Source organism: Ochotona princeps, chromosome 10 (genome assembly GCF_030435755.1).
Source record: "Ochotona princeps isolate mOchPri1 chromosome 10, mOchPri1.hap1, whole genome shotgun sequence".
Taxonomy (NCBI): domain Eukaryota; kingdom Metazoa; phylum Chordata; class Mammalia; order Lagomorpha; family Ochotonidae; genus Ochotona; species Ochotona princeps.
Genome location: NC_080841.1, coordinates 43,979,485 through 43,994,616, shown reverse-complemented (window position 1 = coordinate 43,994,616; position 15,132 = coordinate 43,979,485). Strand labels below are relative to the sequence as shown.

Below are 15,132 nucleotides of genomic sequence, written 5' to 3'. Positions count from 1 at the left end.
TCACATATGTAAAACTAGGTTGAAATTTTTGAAAAGAACAAATTTTGAAAATAATTAAAGGTCTCTTTGATCTTTGTTTCAGAGGCAGTATTTTGAGTTACGTGTTTTGTATTTAGACTTTTGCATGACATTTAGATGCATGCTTGTGCACATTAGGTATCATTTACATGCTTGGAAATATACCACAAGACTATCAGTATAATTTCAAAAAATGGAAACTATAGTGTTTAGTTTTCTCATGCCCTCCACAAATGACAGCAAAACCTAAGTGTCCTGTATTGATTTCTGTCACAATAAGAAAAAATTTTAAACCATTCAGTGAACTTCCAGGATTGTTAATTTGTAAAATAGGCTAGTGAAAAAAAAAAGACAGGCCTTGAATCAACTGCCAGTGTTATAATTGAGGTTAAATGGCAAGTTTAAGGACATAACTCAGTAATCATCATTTTAATCTAGAATTTTTTCTGGGACTTTATTTTAACTGTTACACTAACATAGGAGGCCCAGTGGACTTTCTGGCTCCCAACTTCAGTTTGGCCCAGCTCTGTCTGTTATAGACATTTGGAGAGTGAAAACCCGTTGATGGGAGGTATTTTTCTCCCTTCACCCAACCTCTTTTCAGACCAATAAAGAATTTGTTTACTATTGTAGTCATTTTTATTTTTGTAAGGTTGTTTGTAATTATTATTATTATTTCTGTGATATAATTTTGCTTAAAAAAAAAAAAACACAAAAGATGGACCAGCCAGTTGTCAGGAAGCCTGTACAGTTACCTTTGAGATGGGTCTTTTTTTTTTTTTTAAGATTTATTTATTTTATTAGAAAATCAGATATACAGAGAGGAAGCGAAACAGAGAGGAAGCGAAACAGAGAGGAAGATCATCTGTCCATTGATTCACTTCCCAAATGGCCGCAACAGCCAGAGTTAAGCCGATCCAAAGCCAGGAGCCTGTAGCCTCTTCTGGGTCTACCACGTGGGTATAGGTTCCTAAGGCTTTGGGCTGTCCTCCACTGCTTTCCCAGGCCACAGGCAGGAAGCTGGATCTGAAGCGGGGCCACTGGGATTAGAACTGGCGCCCATATGGGATCTTAGCACATTCAAGGCAAGGACTTTAGCTGCTGGGCTACTGCGTCAGGCCCGAGATGGATCTTAAAGACTTTTTTTTCAAGTAGAAAAAAGAGGAAAGAACGTTTCAGGCAAAAAGATAAAATATTAAATATTAAAATATATATAAGTGATCATTACATGGTTCTTAATTATACTTATTCTTTCTACTTTTATACATTTTAAAAGGCTTCTTTGTTTCTTTGAAAGGCAGAGTTACAAAAAGAGAGATACCTTCCATCCACTTGTTCACTCCCCAGATGGGCACAGTGGCCAAGGCTGGGCTAGGTCAAAGCCAGGCACCTGGAATTCCATCTGAGTCTCCCATAGTCACATTAACAGGGAGCTAGATTGGCAGTGAAGCACCAGGACCAGAACAGGCACTCATATCTGATGCCATTGTTGTAGGCAACAGCATAATTTGTGGTGGCGTAACCCGTTGTACCATAACCAGTCTCACTTTTCTATATTTTATGAAGGGGGAATATTGAAGTGCTTTATGACAATAAACAGCCAAAGAAGAAAACCAAAGTCACTGCAAGATATGTGAGGACATCTAACTTTTTTGAGCCAATGTGGACCTCAGAGCCTCAATTTGCAACCTTTAGTTTATTTTCTTCCAGAGAGTTATTATATATGTGTTTACTTGAAAGGCAAAGGGACAGAGAATGAGAGAGAGACATAAAAAGAAAGATCTTCCATCTTCTGGCTCACAGCCAGGGCTGGGCCAGACTGAAGCCAGGAACCAGGAGCTCCATCCTGGGTGGCAGAGACTCAAGTACTTGAGCATCTGCTGCCTGCTTAGGTGCATTACCAGGGAGCTGGATGGGGAACAAAATAGCCAAGACCCAAACCAGCACGCCAGTCTGGCATGGGGACATTGCAAGCTACAGCATAAACAACTTGGCCACGGTGCCAATACAGCAACCTTGGTTTAGAGTCAGTCATAATTGTTGAAAACAACTAGTGACATTCGTACTTATCTGTCAATAGCATCATGAATTGGTGTGACACTTCTGAAAAAAATATCCTGTAAAGAACTACAAAATTATTAGTTTGCATTGATCCACAAATTGAATTCTAAAAATGTATTCCAAAGAAATAATTCAGAAGAGGCATTGCACAAGTATTGAGGCAATAGCCCAGCCATGTGGGCCATCTTCCATTGCTTGTCCCAGACACACTAATAGGAAGCTGGATCAGAAGTGGAGCAGGCAGGACTCAAACTGGCCCCCACACGGGATACTGGTGCTACAGACAGAAGCTTAACAAACTATGTCATAACCCCAAACCCAGAACAAAACTTCTAAGCATGAAGAATTTGTGGTCTACCCAATAGGGATACTCAGCAAATTATGATATATTAACTATATAGAATTTTACAATATCATTAAAAATAATTTTAAAGACAGTATCAAAATTAGAAAATGTCTATGGGAGAATGTGAAAATACAAAATAAGAAAGTATATGTCAGTAATTTAGCTGTAAAATATATAAAAACATGTGCATTTGAACAAATATTAGATAAGAGAGGAAAAATGAAGAATAGATATAAGTTGAAAACATTATGGACAATTGAAAAACATTTTAATTCTCGATGAGTTTTACCCTTTAAAAAGAGTTGTTCAGAATAAGGTTAAAAATGATGTTTGAGAAGAACATCACTTTTTTTTTCCCAAGTAACTGGTATACTTTTTGTGTGTGTTTGGTTTTTGGGGGGTTTGTTTAGTTTTGTTTGTTGGTTTGTTTGTTTGGTCTTATACCCTACCTATTTTTAAATTTCAGCCATCCGAGCTAGAAATGGAGACCCAGATCCACCTCTATGGGCACACAGAAGAGATAACTAGCCTGTTTGTTTGTAAACCGTACAGTATTATGATAAGTGTGAGCAGAGATGGAACCTGCATCATATGGGATCTGAACAGGTAGAGCAGAAAGTCTCCTCTTGAGAACCATTTTTATATTTCAGTTTTCATTATATGTGATGCTCATACATATACCAGAATACTATCCTCACATTCCAATCATTTTAAGCACAAAATATATACTTAAAGGTCATATTGCCTTTGTAATGTAATTGAAATCAAAATATCGTATAGGAGAATGTGTTTGACAGACCCATGAGAGGAAAAGAATTATACAAATAAGAAAATATAATTATACTTAATAATGACATGCAAATTTATGTCTTTTGCCTTTCAGGCTGTGCTATGTGCAAAGTCTCACAGGACACAAAAGCCCAGTCACTGCTGTGTCTGCTAGTGAAACGTCAGGTGACATTGCCACGGTGTGTGACTCAGGTGAGCTTGTCCCAAGCCAAAGACTAGCCAATTTTTACTTCCTAAACTGAACTTCTTAGGTCCCTACCAGATCTAAGCAATTCGATAATAGCATGTACATGTGTTAAAAATACTAAAAAAAAAAAAAAAAAAAAAAAAAATCCAAGAATAAGTTCATCAGTTTTGACGTAGTAAAATGACATTTGGTCACACGTAAGTTAAGCAGACTACTGTTACATAATTACATTTTTCTTTGAAAGGCAGAAATTGCTCACATGGCCTGTGTACTCCCCGGACGCCCTCACTGGCATTGGGATGAGGGTAGTAGAACCTGGGAATACAAATCAGGTCTTCATGTGGGTGGCAGGAGCCCAATTACTTGATTCATCATCACGGACCCCCAGGACCTAAGTTGGAAACTGGACTCAGGGACCAGAGCTGGGCATGAATCCAGGCACCTCAGGGTGGGTCATAGGCAGTTGGCCACTAGGTTCCACACCAGCCCCTCCTCCTGCTTCTGTTAGCCTCTATTATCCACTAACCGTTACATCCCTCCTGTCAAAGGAAAAAATGTCAACAAGTTGAGTTTAAATATATAATTGGTTTTTAGTTAAAATTCATGAATTGAACAGCATCCCACTTATGATATAGGAAAATGCTCCAGTTAGCTGAGCCTTCAGAGTAGCCTTTACAGGCCAAAAAGGCCAATGAAAGCAGAAACAAGGAATGAAGAACTAATCATTTCAAAATCACTTACTTTTTTCTTCAAGATTTATTTGAAAGAGTTACAGAGAAGGAGGGAAAAAAACAGAACGATATCTTCCTTCCATTCATTCAGACCCCAGATGCCACCAATTGCCGGAGATAGGCCAAGCTGAAGCCAGGAACCAGAAGCTTCTTCAAGGTCTCCCACACACATGCATCTTCCAGTACTTTCTCATGTAAAATAGTAGGGAGCTGGATCAGAAGTGGAGTAGCTAGAGCTCAAATTAGTCTTCATGTGAGATTCTGGCGTCACATTAACAGCTTAGCAAGCTATACCAAAATGTTGGCCCCAAAATTATTGTTATAGGTGAGAGTTAATTATCCTAATTATTCATGTTGATTTGGACCCTTATGACTAAATGTTGAGTCTCTGGTGTTTTGTTTTGTTTGTTTTGTTTTGTTTTGTTTTGTAAAACTGGCCTGTTGGTTTTCTCCATTTGTACAGATTAAAAAAAAAAAAAGATACAGTAGGTTCAGTCCCATGGTATAGTGTACTAAGCCTCAGCCTGAAGTGCCAGCATTCCGTATTGGTGCTGGTTCAATTCCCAATGGTTCCACTTCTGATTAGGTTTCCTGCTAATACTTAGAAAGGCTGTTCAGGTGGGCCCAAGTCCTTGGGCCCCTGCATCCATATGGGAGCCCCAGGACAGGATCCTGGCTCCTAATTACAAACAGGCCCAGCTTCAGCCACTATGACCATTTGGGGGGTGAAGCAGCAGACAGAAGGTCTGTCTATTTCTCCTTCTCTCTCTGTAACTCTTCCTTTCAAATAAAAATAAATAAATCTTTGGGGAAAAAAGGACATCAGTATTGGGATGATTGCACAGTGCGTAAGGCACTGCTGCCAATACTGGCATCCCATATCAGAGCACCTGTTAGAGTCCCAAATGCGCTGCTTCAAATCCAGCTATCAAGAAGAGAAGATGGCCCAGATTCCTGGGCACTGCCACCCACGTGGGAGATAATAGATGAAGTTGCAGGCTCCTGGCTTGCATCTGGTCCAGTCTTAGCCATTGTAGCCCTTTGGAGTGTGAATTAACAGATCTCTTTCCCCCTTTGTCTCTCCCTCTTTCTGTTACTCTGCCTTTGAAATGAGTGAAATTAATCTTAAAACAAAACAAAAAAATTTTTAAATGGATTCAGCAGGAAAAAAATTGGAAATTTTATGATTTTCTGTTTGTATTTCTATTTTTATCTCAAAAATTCATCTTGTTACATCTTTTAAATTTGTATGTATTTATTTGAAATATGGAGAGATACAGAGAAGCCAGCAAGGGTAAGGGGAAAGAGAAGAAAGAGAAAGATAGCTCATCTGTTGGTTCAATCCCTGAATGCTCACAATAGCCTGAGTCAACAAAGAGAAGATCTGAATGAGTCATCTCCTCCAGGGCACATTAGCAGGAAATTGAAATAGGAAGTGAAACCAAGACTTGCTCCGGGCACTGTAATGGAGAATGAGGACATTGAAAGTACTAGACACCTAACCCTACATTTCTACTTTAAAGTTGTCTTAAAAATTGAAGAAGAGGGGTCCAACGTGATGGCTTAATGGATAATTCTTTGTCTTGTCCACACCGGGATCCCATATGGGTGCCGCTTCGTGTCCTGGCTGTTTCACTCTCCATCCAGCTCTCTGCTTATGGCCTGGGAAAGCAATAGAGGATGACCCCAGAGCCTTGAGACCCTATATCCACTTGGGACAGCCAGAAGCTCCGGCTTCAGATCAGTTTAGCTCCGGCTATTATAACCACATGGGGAGTGACCCAGCAGACGGAAGAGCTTTTTCTCTATCTATCCTCTCTGTAAATCTGATCTGCCTTTCCAATAAAATTGAAAACTATGTCTTTTCATCCATTCAGTATAGAATATCTTCGAGATATTTATGAAGAGCGATTCTCTTACCCTTTGCTAGCTTTTTACATGTTTTTTTCCTAGCACCAAATGTATGACATCTTTTCAAACACCAACAAATTCTCCAAATCTGACACAATTTTTTTTTTGTTCAATTAAGCAAGTTCCCACATTATTCAAGTTAGTAACTTTGGGGATTGCTGTGACCTCTTACCCACCATCAGGTTAAGTAGTTGGTTAAACTCACAAAACTCAGAAAAATACAATAGGTACCCCTGTCATTTATTATAAAAGGTACAAATGAACTGCCAGATGAGGAGACACATAGGGCAAGATGCACAGAGGCCATGAACCATAGGAACCTCTTTCCTGGTAGAGGCAGGGTCCTGGAGTCGTGTTCACCAACCTGGAAACACTCTTACCCTGTCCTTTCAGGCTTTTATGGAAGTGTCCTTACATGTGTGTGATTGATTACATCATTAGCCTGTGGGGATGTGTTCAGTCTCCAGCCCCCTCCCTTCCCTGACTGTGGATGTAGGAGTGGGGATGGGATCCTGACCATTCAGGAGCCTAAAGCTGTCTAACCCTTCCCCCACAAGTCGTCTCATTAACCTATAGAAGACAACAAATTCCAAGGGTTTTATGATCTCTGTGCCAGGAACCAAAGACGTAAGAGTGAATGTTTATTATTACACCACTGCCACCTCTTTCAGTTTTATTACTACATTTTCTTTTTGCAAAGTATTAATTTACTCTTGTGTTTAAACAAGGTAATTGTCTTTAGTAATTATTAAAGATTTCAGATGTGAGAGTGTTTATGCTACTCTTAACCCCCAGTTATGATACAATGTTATGGAAATATTTTTATTGATCTTAAGGAAATGTTTTTGCTTTAACAGTTGGCTTTGGTAGTACAAATATATAAACAGTTGACTGATAAATTTACTAGTGTACTTTCTGGCTGTGTACATTAGCAAATCTTTTTAAGATTTTATTTATTTTTGATTGGAAAGTCAGATTTACTAAGAGAAGGAGAGAGACAGAGAAAAATCTTCCATGTGCTGGTTCGCTCCCCAAGTGGTTGCAATGGCTGAAGCTGAGCCAGTCAACAAGGGTCCAAGGCTTTGGGCCATCCTCAGCTGCTTTCCCAGGTCACAAGCTGGATCAGAAGTAGGACAGCAGAGACACAAACTGGTACCCATATGGGATCCCAGTGCATACAAGGCAAGGACTTTAGCCACTAGGCTACCATGCCAGGCCCACGTTAGCAGTTTTGAGAGTGTCACAACAAAAGAGGGATGATGCAGGAATATAATGATGATTTATAAAATGCTAGAAGAACGTAGTGACGATTTATAAAGGGTTTTCTGCTTTCTTGTTTTGGCAGTGTTTGGAAGTTAGAACTTATCCTAAGAGAGCTTGAATTTTGCAGTTAATGCCCTTCTTGCTGCCAATAGTGATTTCTATCTCTGATATTATACTAGCTAGCCATATGGGAAGTGGAAGGAAAATTACTTTGGCTGCAGTTCAGTACACTGGAAGGATATTGACGTGTCCCCTGCTAGCACACACTGTAATGCAGTGATGAGTAGAACACTTTTTTCCAATTTGAACATACGTGCTCTTTCCAGTTGTTAAAGGCCTATTGATACATATATAAAAATATTATAAAGAACACTTGATATATAGGAAATGTAATTTAAAACTTGCTTTTTAAAAAAAGGAAACATTTATGTTTAATGATCCAGACTAGAGTTTATCCTCCCACTTTCTGTATTTTAGTAAGCTTCGCTTTTAATTTCATTTTCCACAAACTTTGTGAAGTACCTATATGTGTATCCTGGGAATTTCATAGTACTCTGACTTCACTCATACTCATAAAGTTAATCGTAAAAAAAAACCTCTCTCTGCAACTACTAAATTCCAAAAAAGGGACAAAATGTAGTCCATCACAATAAAGATGATTTCATGTTTTCCATTATATTTAATACCTCATTACTGTATTTAGATAGTATCTCCTATTCAGTCTTACAAAAAGCATTAAGAAGTTTTAGTAAGACACTGAGCACTTGTTGTGAAGAGAAGGGTCATAAAACATATTAAACATTATGGCATTTCTACCATGTTTTCACTTTGCAATAAAGTGACATTAATTGTATTAATTCTTGTGCACCACTACTTCAAAACTTCTGTCACTTCATACAGAAACTCTATAACCATTATAAAAAAAACCTTTATTACTCCTCCCCCACCCTTATTCACTAGCAGTCTCTATTCTTTCTGTGTCCATAAAATTGTGTATTGTTATTTTATGTGAACCAGTGGGTGAAAGATCTCTTTCTCTCTAACTCTAATGAATAATTAAATAAATAAATATTAAAAAAAAATAATTTGTAAGGCACGACTCAATGGCTCAGTTGCTAAATCCTCACCTTGCATGTTCCAGGATCCCATATCGGCACCAGTTTGTGTCCTGGCTATTCCACTTCCGATCCAGCTTCCTACTTGTGGCCTGGGAAAACAGTAGAGGATGGGCCAAAGCCTTGGAATCCTGCACTCATGTGGGAGACCTGGAGGAAGCTCCTGGCTCCTGCAGATGGGCTTGGCTCTGGCTATTGCAACTAGTTGGGGAGTGAACTAGCAGATAGAAGATCTTTCTTCTCTCTGTAAATCTGCCTTTTCGATAGAAATAAGGAGGTCTTTAAAAAAAATCATTTGTAGATGTTCACAAGAATAAGTTTTGACTTAGGTAGTTTTTTGCTACAATCTTTCCTCTTCAAAAGTCATATAAGTCATTACATTTGAATAGTTTTATAGAATACCTTCATCTCTTTTTAGAGTTTGTTTAGCTCCCCAGACATTTCCAAACATAATTCAAGTTTAACAGTTTATATACTAAAAGTATAGTTACACAAATATTCATGATTCACTTACCTTACTGCTCTTTATTACTATATTTAGAACATTTTTTACTGGTGAGTCTCTAGATGAATATGGAAAGCTCTGTATGGCTTAGAATATGTAATTTCACATAAACAGTCTTAAGTCATCGATTATCTATAAATTTCACTAAATAAATGATACTGGCCTGCTGGGATGCCCCCCTGAGATATGGGTAGACTGTGAGCTGGCCACACATTGATAACTTGTGGGGTGCCTGGGTGTTTCAGCTGGCGGAGGCAGTGACCTCAGGCTGTGGACAGTGAATGGGGACCTAGTTGGACATGTCCACTGCAGGGAGATCATTTGTTCCGTTGCTTTCTCCAACCAACCTGAGGGAGTATCTATCAATGTCATTGCTGGAGGTTTGGAAAATGGAATTGTAAGGTAAGCGGTGTTTGAATTCTTTCTTTGCTTTCATCCATCAGGACACAGCAGTTTCAGAAATTGTTTTTACTATCTAGATATATTTACTGTTTGGAGATTTAAAATCAACTTTGGATATAGATTATTCAGTTAGCCCTGTTTATTTCTAAATAATAAAGATAGCTCTAGTACAACTTTGAGGTTTCGTATCAAATATAAACTGTTAACATTATGAAAGTGTACAAAGTAAAAAAAAATTATTTTCTTCATTCTCACACCCATCTCCTTCAAAATTCCAGAGACAACTTCTGGTTATTATATTCTTTTTCAGATAATTTTTAGCAAACAAGTATGGGAGGGTTTTTTTGTTTGTTCTTTAGTGAATAGGTGCTTTTCCATAAGTAGGTGATCACTTTTCTACCTTGCAGGTTATGGAGTACATGGGACTTAAAGCCTGTGAGAGAAATTACATTTCCCAAGTCAAATAAACCTATCATAAGGTAAGATCTTCCACCTTTATTTTTCAAAATGTAACTCATGGTTGCATTTTTGCTAGAGAGAGAGATTAAAAAGCCCAGACCTAAGGAAACAACTGATGCCCATATGGAATCCCAGCGCATGCAAGGCAAGGACTTTAGCCACTAGGCTACTGTGCCTGGCCCTACTATCTTTTCAAAAGAAAAAGAAAATAGAAGATCCAGAACCCTTTTCTGGGCATATTAGAGTTAGACCAAAGTCCTCATGAGGAGCTGACCATTGAACACAATCCAGCAGTGAGAGAAACCATACTGCTTGCCTTCAGGGAGTCTAAAATCTGATTCAGGAACTTGAACTCTAATGTAAAAACACACTAGTTAATAGTGTGTCCCTACTGTTCTACTTCCCATCCAGCTCCCTGCTTGTGGCCTGAGAAAGCAGTGGAGGATGGTCCAAAGCCTTGGGACGCTGCACCCACACAGGAGATCTGGAGAAGGTTCCTGGCTCCTGGCTTGTAATCGGCTCAACTCCAGCCATTGCAGCCAATGGGAAGAGCTTTCACTCTGTCTGTCCTTCTCTGTGTAAATCTTGCTTTCCAATAAATGTTTAAGAATCCTTAAAAAAAAATTAGAAAAGATGGTAACAGTGGTTGATAATTGCGGGAATATGCTTGACAAGATGTATAAACAACCAGTTACACTTTGCCTAATTAACAAATTTTACTCTAAAGATTCAGTTAGATGTAAAGTGATTCAAATTCTGCTACAGAATTTATTTTCAGAGCACCAAACTTGAAGTCTAACCAACCTAAGTTATTTCTTCCTAAAATATCACTTATTTCTATAGGGAAAAAATATAGTTCTGTGATTTTTTTTCAAAAGTTTTCTATACACAGGTATTTGTTGTTTGAGGAATGAAGTGTAAACAAAATTAAAAAGAAAATATACAAAGAAGGAATGAAGTCTGATAAGCTCTTTGATCACCTAATTAAAATGACTTAGAAATTTTTCAGCAAAGTGGCTATATCACAGTGACTATCAAAACTAGTGAGTTGTAAGCAGTTATTTAGCTTACATTTGAAATGTGAAAAATACTCAGTGAAAGTGTCTTTCTTCTTTAAACTAACCTTTATGTGGTGACCGGTATGCTAATACAATACTAAAAAGTATAATGGAAAACCCAAACCCTTTTTGTTTTGCAGTCTTACCTTTTCTTGCGATGGGCACCATTTATACACGGCCAACAGTGATGGCACTGTGATTGCCTGGTGTCGGAAGGACCAGCAGCGCCTGAAACAGCCAATGTTCTATTCCTTCCTTAGCAGCTATGCAGCTGGATGAAGGTGAGAGAACACGACACTTTCCAAAGCACTGTAACTCCAAACTAGATTTGTTGACCTCACCCATTGCAAGACATGGAACCTGAAAAAATGGATGAGCAAAAAGACCATCTAGACAATGGTAAAATGTCTTCATCTGTGCAAAATTCTAAAGCTCAGGTGGTCCGAGAGGAAAGTTCTGTTCTAGTTTAGTGATAATCTAGAAGACTGTAACAGTATGCACTGAACAAGTTTGAAATCTTGCATGGTAAATTAAGGTCATTCTGAGTTTTTTGTGCCACGTAAGTATTCTGAAGAAAAAACTAAAGTCTCCCTTTTTCTGTTATTCCAAGAGGGCCAGTAGAATTTCAGTTAATCAGCTAATTGTTTCTAGAAAATATCCTAAAAGTTGTATGTAAAGAGATTTCTGCTTTGAGATACCTACACACACAAACAAGAAAAAGAATTTTCAGCGCTCAGCAATTGCTTTCTTTAAGAAGCAAATTATAGGTACCTCAGCACCAAATATTTTATGAAATATCTGAATAATAAAAATAAACTACAAATGAATTTAGTAAAAAATAAACTACAACTTTGATCAGTTTTTGCCAATTGCTTTCTTAGAGCAAAGGAGAGCCACAAATTTTTGACAGCCACAAACAAGAATACAGGTATCTTTGATTTCAGGCATATTCTGTTTCTTCTTAAAATTTTTGCTTAAAATTTGTAGCACTAAATGTTGAACATCCCTAATGGAGTTACTAAGAGTTAAACACAGTCACTGTCATGCTAACTGCTGCTTAAGGATTCAGTGCTGACTCACTTGTGGGAACAGAAACCTCTGCAAGGAGTTTGCACAGATTTGATTACAGAGCTTAGACAAGGCACCTCATCCAACCTGCAGGAACAATTTGCTTCCCTGCAATAAAACTGTCAAAAAAAAATGCTTGCTCTATTGTAAACTGGAGGCAGAAGAATACTTTGAGGAACTATTTCACTGTTTCCACTAACTTGAGAATTCTAGGAACAATAGAAAAATCTTAGTGTGAGCTACAGACAAAGGAAATACCATAAAGCCAGAATTCCTGACCCTGTGTTGGAGCAGTCTGTCTCTCATGCTATTACAGCTGTATTTTGACTTAGGGTGCTGTTTTATTGGCTTTGAACACACAGTAAAGTAAGCTGAATGATGTTAACAAAACTACAAAAGTATGTATTCCTGCCTATGAATAAGGTGTGATTTGTTGTGGAAATTTGATTCACATGGTGTTTACAGAACTACTTTTGTAACTTTCAGGCTTTCTATGACATTCTGCATAAAAATATATAAAATACAATTCCATAGTCTCTGCTGTTGAAATAGGTAAGCGAGTAGTGTCCTTTCTCGTCTGCTTTACACCTTGACTGCATACCTACATAAGGACACGTAGCAGGCTATATTTTATACCATGGTTAGTACCAGCCATGTGGTAAATCTGAGGTCCATATAAAGGCAGAGATAAAATTATTCCTATTCACATTGAAGTGATCTGCTTTGTTCAAAAGAAATTGCAGCTATTGTCTAACTTTGATTTTTTTTACTAAGAACTTTACATAGCCCCCTGTTACAATGGGGTTGCTACTCAGTCTTTTTTTAAGGCTGAATTTCATCATTTATCTAAAGAGAAAATATGCAAATAACTGGTCTTGTTAAGAGTGCAATATTATATTTTTATGTAAAAATAAATGTTAATTGGGGGACTATTTATTAAGCATGGAAGTTAATGTGTATATGTTTGAAACGCTTCATAATGTGCATGTTGTAGCAAACATTTCTGTAAATTGTCACAAGTTCTGTTACCTTTGTATACACTGCCACTTCAATTTGGAAATAAATTTCATAAAAATAGATTTAAATAAGCTATTCTCTGTACAGTTTAAATATTATGACAAGATCACAAATTGGTAACTGTTTCTTACAACCCATGTAAATTCTTTAAACTTACATCATTGGAATATAATTTTATATCACTTCTTCATTATGTCTTTGTGCCAGAATTTTATATTGCAACCTTTACTGTCCTTAAGTGAAGTTAAGAGATTAGTCGCAAGATCATTTATTTTATTTATTTTTTAAAGGTTCATTTATTTTTATTAGAAAGGCAGATTTACAGAGAGAAGGAGAAACAGAAAAAGATCTTCCATCTGCTGGTTCACTCCCCAAGTGCCTGCAATGGCCGGAACTGAGCCAATCCAAAGCCAAGCATCAGGACCCTCCCCACAGGTGCAGGGTCCCAAGGCTTTGGGCCGTCCTCCACTTTTTTTTTTAAGATTTACTCATTTTTATTAGAAAGTCAGATATACAGAGAGGATGAGAGACAGAGAGGAAGATCTTCCATCCAGTGATTCACTCCCCAAGCGGCCACAACGGCTGGAGCTGAGGCAATACGAAGCCAGACTCCAGGAGCTTCTTCCAGGTCTCCCACGCGGGTGCAGGGTCCCAAGGCTTTGGGCCATCCTCGACTGCTTTCCCGGGCCACAGCAGGGAGCTGGATGGCAAGCGGGGCCACTGGGATTAGAACCGGTGCCCATATGGGATCCCAGGCGTGCAAGGCAAGGACCTTAACCATTACGCTATTGTGCTGTGCCCCCTTCCTCCACTTCTTTCCCAGGCCACCAACAGGGAGCTGGATGGGCAGAGGAGCAGCCAGGACATGAACCAGTGCCCATATGGGCTCCCAGCGCATGAGGGGAGGATTAGTCATTGTGCCATTGCTCTGAGCCCAAGATCGTTCATGTTAAAGACAAGCACGTCAGTCCTGTCCACCCAGCACCCACTGCCCGGGCAGGTCTGCAGCAAGTCCTGCCATGTGCCAGCTACTCTGCTAAGTTGCCCAAGTGCAGTTAGCTGTTCCCTGAACTCTTGGAAGTGACAGGCTGTGGAGAATCCACAATAAGTAGCACGCAGCATTCACAAAGTTGCAAACTGTGATCAGCTAGGGGATAAAGTACAAAATAATGTGAGAGATGGAGAGATGTAACAGGAAGAATTCAGTTTACATTGCAATTATCTAGAAAGCTTCTTGAAAATTGAAATGTTTGTGAGAGCCCAGTGGATGAATAAAAATCTGACAGGTGAAGACGGGGAAGATGCTTTGCCGCTAATACTTGCTCCAACACCTGGGTTGGGAATGGAAAACAAGCAAGCCCCAGTGAGGAAATGGGCGTCCTCTCCATACCTCCTGCTTTGGGGGAAAAGTGAGAAGTTACCACGTGGTGAGTACATTCAGCAACAGCAGTTTGAGAGCCCATAATACTTTTACTCTGTTTTGCATCTGTGGAATTATGAGAGTGCTTGAAACCAAAGCCATTTTATTTCTGGGTATCTGTCCCCAAGAGAACTCAGCATCAGTACTCTTTCAGTGTAAGCCTGTCCTTTCGCTAATTGCATGTCTCAATTAGAAAAAAGCACATCAGTCTGTTCCGTCAATAGTTGAGTGAATTCCAGAATTCCAGCAGGTGCAAGCCCAGTGCCAGGTGGTGTGTGGTGAAGGGCAGTGCTTTCCAGGCCTTGGATTTGCTAATGTCTTGTGGCAGAAAAGTGAGAAGTATAGGCCAACATTTAAAGGGGTAAAAACTTGACAGTATTTCTTGGATTGGTAATCTTGAAAAGAAATTAGTTGGAATTCCTGGGTTACACATGTTATACTTGCCATGTTTCTGCTGATTACCTCTCAGTCGAGTATCCCAGCTGTTCCCAGTTTGTCCCAGGTTAGGGACGAAATGCCCCCATCTGTTCCCAAATCATTACATTTCCTGGACAGGACAACCATATTATTTTTTCAATATACTCACCTTCTTAGGGTAATATATTACATATGTTACATATTCCATATATAATTATATATTACATATTATATATTTTATATACTATAAAACCAGAGTGCTATAAATTGTAACATTTTTTCTTAAAAAATATTTTTATTGAAAAGTCAGATTTAAGAGAGAAGGAGAGACAGAAAGATCTTCCATCCTGTGACTCACTCCCAAG

At 38.7% G+C, this 15,132-nt stretch overlaps 1 protein-coding gene across 3 annotated transcripts in view; it reads left to right on the top strand.

The window, feature by feature from the left end:
• LYST (lysosomal trafficking regulator) overlaps positions 1 to 12,992 on the top strand; it is a 185,295-nt gene extending 172,303 nt beyond the window's left edge. For 2 of the 3 annotated variants that reach the window (XM_058669377.1, XM_004578521.3), the window contains 5 exons: positions 2,892 to 3,031; positions 3,309 to 3,406; positions 9,172 to 9,328; positions 9,736 to 9,807; positions 10,986 to 12,992. In XM_058669377.1, the coding sequence (XP_058525360.1) occupies positions 2,892 to 3,031; positions 3,309 to 3,406; positions 9,172 to 9,328; positions 9,736 to 9,807; positions 10,986 to 11,124 (606 nt within the window). In that variant the 3' untranslated portion in view covers positions 11,125 to 12,992. The remainder of the gene's footprint in view (positions 1 to 2,891; positions 3,032 to 3,308; positions 3,407 to 9,171; positions 9,329 to 9,735; positions 9,808 to 10,985) is intronic. The other variant, XM_058669376.1, reaches the window with a different exon arrangement.
• The last annotated feature ends 2,140 nt before the right edge of the window (positions 12,993 to 15,132 follow it).